General features: G+C 42.9%; 1 protein-coding gene across 1 annotated transcript; it reads right to left on the reverse strand.

Annotated features, from left to right (window-relative positions):
* Window positions 1-4,166: 4,166 nt before the first annotated feature.
* LOC127790526 (uncharacterized) lies at window positions 4,167-6,006 on the reverse strand. Its single transcript, XM_052320077.1, has 3 exons — window positions 5,931-6,006; window positions 5,695-5,840; window positions 4,167-5,017 (listed from the first exon to the last, which is right to left on the reverse strand). The coding sequence occupies exons 1-3, from the start codon at window positions 5,966-5,968 to the stop codon at window positions 4,311-4,313; spliced, it is 891 nt and encodes a 296-aa protein (XP_052176037.1). The 5' UTR covers window positions 5,969-6,006; the 3' UTR covers window positions 4,167-4,310.
* Between the last annotated feature and the right edge of the window lie 1,032 nt (window positions 6,007-7,038).

A 7,038-nucleotide genomic window follows, 5' to 3' on the forward strand; every position in this document is an offset into this window, starting at 1 on the left:
GGAAATGGCCAAGGTCTTAGCAGGGGCCTCATTTGCTTCGAGTCCTGAGGTTACAGGGATTGTAGAGGGAGAAGGGGCAATTTCTACCCTTCGGCGCTTCGTCCGGCGAGCCAATATCTCCTTCGTGGACAGTGTGGAAGCTTCCTTCAAAGAAGCCTCCCCCATCATTCCTGGGTGCCCCTCTGGTGCCAGAGACATTAATATCCTCTTAAAGACAAAAGGGATAGGAATGCTGGGAGGCGTTATAATGGGCTCCATACCTACAGGAGGTTAGTCTCCTTGTGCCTCCATTTGAGTCGCCTCAAGTGCCTAGGTGATGGTCTCTGTATCGCCTTCGGAGGGGTCTAGCGTGGTGGCAGACGCTGTTGTAGCTGGTTGTTACATAACTTAGGAGTCCTTGTTCTTAGGGGCTGGGACCCCGCAGAAGGACCCTTCAAGCATGCCTCGATGCTGTCCTTTGAAGCCTCTCGGAAGGTCTGAGGATCTCCCTTCGCCATTTTTCTTGATCTGGAAGAGGCCAAGGATTTCTTACTCCTAGTGCTCTTCAAGCCTCGCTCAAGCGGGGCGGAGAGCCCTTGGCCTTGAGAAGGTTTGGGAGCCTTCTCAGATGTTTTCTTACCTCCAGAGGGGGCTGAGGGACCCTTACTCTCAGGGAAGTCCAAGACCATCCCTTTGGTAATATGAGAGTAAGTCATCTCCCAGAGATTTTCAACTGCACAAGAAAAATAAAGAAAGTCAATGAAAAAAGAAGAGATGAAGAAGTAAGGAGAAAAGACGAAGGTTAGCACTCACAGTTGTCCCCATCCAAGCCCGCCTGACTCAGCATTGGGTTGGAGAGCCAATCTTCCTTAAAATCCCAGCTAGGCCTCATGATCCGCATGCCTGGCTCTTTGATAGTCTCAATGTGCGGGCGTTTGTGTTTGGTATCTAAGGTCCACCCGTTGCACACCGTCCAAACCTCTTATGCGGAGTGGGAAGTTTTGGGGCGGATGAAGATGAAGCGCTCCTTCCAATCATTCGAATCCTTGGATCCCCCGAAGAACATAAGCGAGGTAGCAGGGATATCTAGGTCATGACGCTCCTTAGACCTGAGGAGGCAGTTTTCCTTCACGACTCAGGGCGAGATAGAAATCCAACCACCAGGATCGCAGTTAGTGGTGAAAAATTAATCAAAGAGCTCTCCTGTAGGCTCCATCTTGGCAGTATGGCAGATGACGATGAAGCCCATTAGATACCTCCACCTGAAGGGAGATAGTTGGGCTGGAACGATGGTAAGATGTTGGAGAAGCGACATGACCCTCCCACGAGGAGGTAACCGAAAACCCCGATCAAAGGCGCACTTGTAGATACAAAGTCGGCCAACAACGGGATGGCATGCTCAGAGATGGGTATTAAACTCGACCTCCCACTCGTTGGGAATTGGGTACTTCTCCCGGAACTGTTGGCACTCCGTTTCACTCATGCATTGGCAGGGAATGGAGGTAGCAGGGTGGTTCTCCCACTCAACGAGCTCAACACTAGTCGAGTTAAATCTTCCAGAGCCGGTAATCGCCATCACAAAAGGTTAAGGAGAAGACAAGAAAAGAAGATGCTCAATAGCACAACCATAAACTAAAGCAAAAAAGAGTCAAAAGAAGAAGTAGACAGAAGAATAAGAAACACTTATTTAAACCATAGAGGTGGAAAATCAAAGGGCAGATAATGATGAGCATTAATTACTCAAAATTTGCATGGCTCGAAAGACGAAAAAGTTTGGACAATGCCTTGGGAAGGGGTATTGCCATCGGAGAAAATCGATACCTATGCCCTCCAGACACGCACAAGAGAAGAAGACACCTTAGCCCTTCAAGCCCTGCAGACATCAACCCTCGGGATGAAAGGGAGCACAAACCTTGGAAGATTTCAACACTCCTAGAGCTATTTAAGCTAAAAGGCTCAAGGAGTGGGGGGGGGGGGGCAAGTGATGAGGGGAATACCTTCGGATCCATAATTACTCTAATATCCCAGAAAATATAACCATTGGCTCCGTGCCTCGTGTCCGAAAAGAAATACTCCATTAACGTCATCCTGCTCAAGACCAAAGAGGGACACGTGGCAGATATATATCACCACGCCAGCTGGCCTATTACTCAGCGAGGATCCTCCAAGCTCCTCAGAATCGACTGTCCCGTCAGGGATCACGGAGATAGAAGCTACCTCGAACTCTTTGGGGGCAGTTGCGATTATGGAATTCATATCAATGAGATTCCGGGAAGAGCAAGACAGAGATCTCGAAAGAATCCTCATCTCAACAAGAGGATAAAAGGAAGGAGGCCAGAAGGAGGTAGTGGATCAAATTCTTTTCTTTCTCAAACATTGGGAAATATACATTTTTAAGCTTGTTCTTGATTTGGTAATCTGACTTGAAAGTCAGAGGACAACTGGGGGAGCAAGTCCCCGCCTCCATTGCAGGTGTTCTATTAAAGGCAAAAGAGGGTGATCGGCCACCTCATCATCAAGATGTTTGTGAACTGTGGCAAACAGGGAGAGAGAAATGGAGTTGGGGAGATGTCACCAAAGCTGAGGAGACACAGTCAAAAAGAGATAGAGTACTAGAGTTGACCAGAGAGAGAAAGAGGCCGGGGGGAGTTAAGGAGATCGATATAGTTGGAAAGAGAGAAGGAGCTCCGAAGTTGACTGGAGAAAGAGGAGGAGCTGAGGAGATACTAGAGTTGAAGAGAGAGAGAGAGGGGGGGCTGGGGAGACAGAGTTGGAAAGGAGGGAGCACAGAAGTTTTGAACTTATCTTTTATAGTTGTTTTGAAGTTCCAGCATAGAACTTCTCATGTTAGCCTTAGACGAGGAGAATCCTATCAGAAATCAAGATTCTTGTTCTACTCAAGTTGTCATCACAACTTAGCTGGAATCACATCACATCTCGGTATTAATTTCAATCAGTCCCAATTGCCAAGTCAATAGATCACTCCTTTAACTCTTAATCACCTAAATGATTTATTAGTCAACTAATTAATATTGAAAAACCTAAAGGGAACCTACTTGAGTAGAGCATGCTCTAAATAAAAAGGATGTAAACAAATATATATATATATATCTCTTTATGTTCACAAAAGAATTAAAAAAAAATACTATTAGCACAAAAAAAATTAAAACTTTTCGAGTTGTGACGATTTTATTCAATCTTTCTAATTTTGATAATTAAGGCCGAATTTGTAAAGTTAATAGCAATTTTAGCTAAATTAAAATAACGGACTGCCTGGCCATTAACTCTTGACCACGTGGCACGCCATGTGGATATTTTAGCAGGCCCATTGCTGACTAAGCCAAAAAATAAAAAAATACAAAAGTTAAAGGTTAACTAGTTAACAAACAATGAACAAATCGAACATAAAAAATTAAAAATTAATAAAAAAAAAAAAAAAACAACGCCGGCAACAACATCAGCACCAAGGAATAGGAACAAAAGTTCCACATTATCAGTTCAAAAGCCGAAATATCAAAATCTGATTAACAAACTAGTGAGGCGGAAGTAGAGGATCGGTGAGAAAGCACGTCCTTGAGCTTGAACTCTGAGGCAACGACGACTGCTTATTGGAGCTTGGCACTGGATACTGTAGCGAAGCTGATCAATCAACCGGTAATGCCGCTCTCGTGAGCTACTGGTGCTGTTGGAACAGAATTGTGGCCGCAAGAGCTTGCTTGTGAATCACTGATTCCTCCTTTGCCGACCGAACTCGAGTCCATCGACTGCTTGAAGCAACACTGTCGCTGCCAGGGGTAACCGCCAATTGGCTCGATATTCGCTTCGTCAGCTTCTTTTTCACCGCCTTCGGAGACAGGCACCCATTCTGATTGTTGTATCTAGAGATAGATATGTATCGAGAATATTATATATATATATATATGTGTATGTGTGTAAAGATAGAATTACATAACCGGTCCATTACGCATATGTGGGCCCGCTAAAATATTCACGTGGCATGTTACGTGGTTAACGGTTGATGGTCGGGTAACCCGTTAATTCAATTTGGTTAAAATTACTATCAATTTTACAAATTCAATTTTAATTCTTAAAAATTAGAAGGACCGAATAAAATTATCACAACTAGAAAAGTTTCGACATTTTGGTGCTAATAAAAAAAAAAGGTTGTAAACAAATGAAGTGGAAAATGCAAATTCATTTCTACGCTACCGACAGAACAGTTAAAAAAGGTACCATAGACATGCATGTATGGAGAAAACATGAAACTGTGCAGTGACTACAAATATCTAAGATTTATCGACACTCCAAACTACGAGTTGAAGAAAAGAAATCTACATCCCCAAGCCCTTCACGGGCAGCGAGACGGGTCCCTTCCGCAGCCTCTGCTGCGTCGCTAACTGGTGGATCAAATCCTGAATCCCCATAAACGCAACCCAGAATTCCGCCGCGTCGATCTTGCTCAGCACCTTCTTCACCACCATCTCAACCGCCTTGAACCTTAGGTTCTGGGCCTTGGAAACGGCCTGCTTGATCTTCCTCATCTCCTCCTGCACCGCCGCCATCGCCGGCCTCTTTGCGCCGCCGTTGACGGCGCCGAAAGGGAGGTGCAGCACGCACTTGGCCTGGATCTCCGCCACTTCCTCGTCCAGCACCGCCTCTTCGATTCGAATCTCGTGGATGAGGCTCTGCAAGGCCTGCTCGCCGCCGTTGGACAGGGCCGGAGACAACGCGGACCAGGAGTGGCACAGCGACCAAAGGAGGTCCAGCACAGCGGAGGGCCGCCAGTCTCCGAGCCACGCCAGGGCGGCCATCTCGTGGGCGGCTGCGCCCTTGGGCATGAGCAGTTGGGCCACGTCCTTGGGCCGGGTCGGGGCCTTGGCCAGGTTGTAATGGGTGTGGAAACGGGTCAGGTTTTCCTGGATTAGCTCCTCAATGGCCCATCTCGCCTTCAACTGTTCCTCCAGCCTCCTCGCTGCTCTCGTCTTCTGTTCTTGCCTCCACAGATCACACTTCTCCCAGATTGGCTCTGCCTCTTCACCTACCATATCAATTTATCGATAATGATATTATTTAGTCTTTTTGGCTGAGTCCCATTCCATGCAAATTGCATCAAATGTCTATTAGGTCTTGACACAATCGTACCGTCAATTTGACAGACTAAAGAGAAATAAATGTTTGTTATTTCTCCATAAATGGCTGCAGTTGTATTTCTTGTAGATTCATCAAAGAATGTGTCAAATGTGAATTTATCTTGAAATAATGAATTCGTGCGTGAGAATGATTTATATTTTGTGAAAGCAAATTACACTTTCGTTTAGAACATAAATATCATCCAACTACTTGTGATTTCTTTCGGTCATCTTCTCTGTATAAAAATCTTAACCTAATGGTGTTGAAGTTAGGATAATGCATGTGATCGATTGGCGGTTTCTTGGCAGAGTCAGAATGTGATTGATTTGTGCGAATCCATCGATTCAATTACTCAAATCTTTCTACTCCAACGATTTGGCGTGGCCGATCTAGACAATGGCTTGATCGTCCAAAAACGAGATTATAGGTTTTCTTCAAGAAGAACGCAATGCAGGAAAGCGGTCAAGAAAATACGACTTTCCTACGTTTTCCGGGAAAATTAAACTATAGTAGCATCCTCGATCTTTTTCTCGGTGGAAAGCAAGATTAATACAGAGTGGAAAGAAAATCGTCGGATCAAATTACCTCGTTTGTGAAGACTCGTGAGTGTGACTTGCTCTGATATGGCGTCGATGGAATCTTCTTCCACTCCTGATCCTCCGTCTTTCCCAGCCATTCCTTGGTGATGAACATTTTCCACTTCCTCGCACGTAATTTCTTTGCTCTGTTCCCTGTACACAAGTTGCGTTTGGTTCGCAGGAAAACGGGCGAGAAAAGCAAAGAAACACTAGAGGAAAATCAAAGAAAGTGCAAGAACTTACAGGGACGGAGGAGAGAGCCCCCCCTTCATCTTCATCATCTTCTCTCTCTCCCAAAGAAATGTATTGTTATTAATCAATTTTGAGAAGGTTTTGCAAAATATTAAAATAGAGAATGAGATGGCATGTATATATTTTTAATTAATTTGACTTATTTATATAGACAATTTTTATATTTTAAAATTAATCTTTATTTTTTTTTTTTGTAATTTTAATTATTTTGCGCCACTACCCCTTCGTCAATCTAAAAAGTCACGTAGTTTATAAATCAAGATAAAATAAGAGATTAAATTATAACATTAATAAAATAATCTTGCTTCTTATAACATTAATTAAATTATATTAGTAAAAGATTAATTTAAATAAATTAAAAAAAAAAAAAAACAGTCTTTGGTTGGAACCCATGAGTGACCCACTGGTGATTTGGTCTTCAATGGCTGAAACAGATGGGTTCTCTGCGACAGCCAATTAGTCCAACAAATAATCAAAACATCAACTTCACAGAAATTGAGTGATAAAACTTTGAATAGCCTTATAACACTCTAAAATATTTCTAAAATATTTAAAGACTTAAAAAAAGTAAATTTATATTTAATTTTAAAAAAATTAATTGACCAAGCAAGTGCATCAAATGATTTAAATTTATACATACATGATGGTATATATATGTGCACCACCCCCTCCCGGCGATGAGATCCTTTTCAATGGAAGAAACACCACGACTTGAGGGAGGGGGCAACGACCAATGACAACTGCTCGCTACGCACCAATGGGCTACCTTGGGCAGCCTCCTTGCACTATTGGGGATGGCTTGGAAGCCATCTCCTTTGATTCCTTTGACTCTATTCTTTCTTCTTTTCTTTTCTTTTTTTCTGTTATGATCATCTAGAGACATTTTATAAAAATATATATATATTTTAAAAGAGAAAAATAAATTAAAATTCTCTCAAGTTGATTAATTTCTTTATGAGGAAAATTAAGGGTCATATAAATAGGAGATTAGGAACAGTCTCTTATACGAGGGAGTTGAAGCAAATGTAAGAGATGAGGGAAGACAAAAAAATGATAGAGAAGGAAGGAAAGAAGGGAAAAATTAGTGAGGGGAAAAAAA

This window comes from Diospyros lotus, chromosome 14, assembly GCF_014633365.1.
Source record: "Diospyros lotus cultivar Yz01 chromosome 14, ASM1463336v1, whole genome shotgun sequence".
Lineage (NCBI taxonomy): Eukaryota > Viridiplantae > Streptophyta > Magnoliopsida > Ericales > Ebenaceae > Diospyros > Diospyros lotus.

What these genes read in the sequence shown, in the direction of transcription:
- LOC127790526 (XM_052320077.1), bottom strand. Translation starts at nt 5,968, where the DNA reads ATGATGAAGATGAAGGGGGGGCTCTCTCCTCCGTCCCT. An exon ending in GGGCTCTCTCCTCCGTCCCT is followed by an intron (nt 5,841 to 5,930) that starts GTAAGTTCTTGC and finishes ACTTGTGTACAG; the next exon opens with GGAACAGAGCAAAGAAATTA. An exon ending in CACGAGTCTTCACAAACGAG is followed by an intron (nt 5,018 to 5,694) that starts GTAATTTGATCC and finishes TTGATATGGTAG; the next exon opens with GTGAAGAGGCAGAGCCAATC.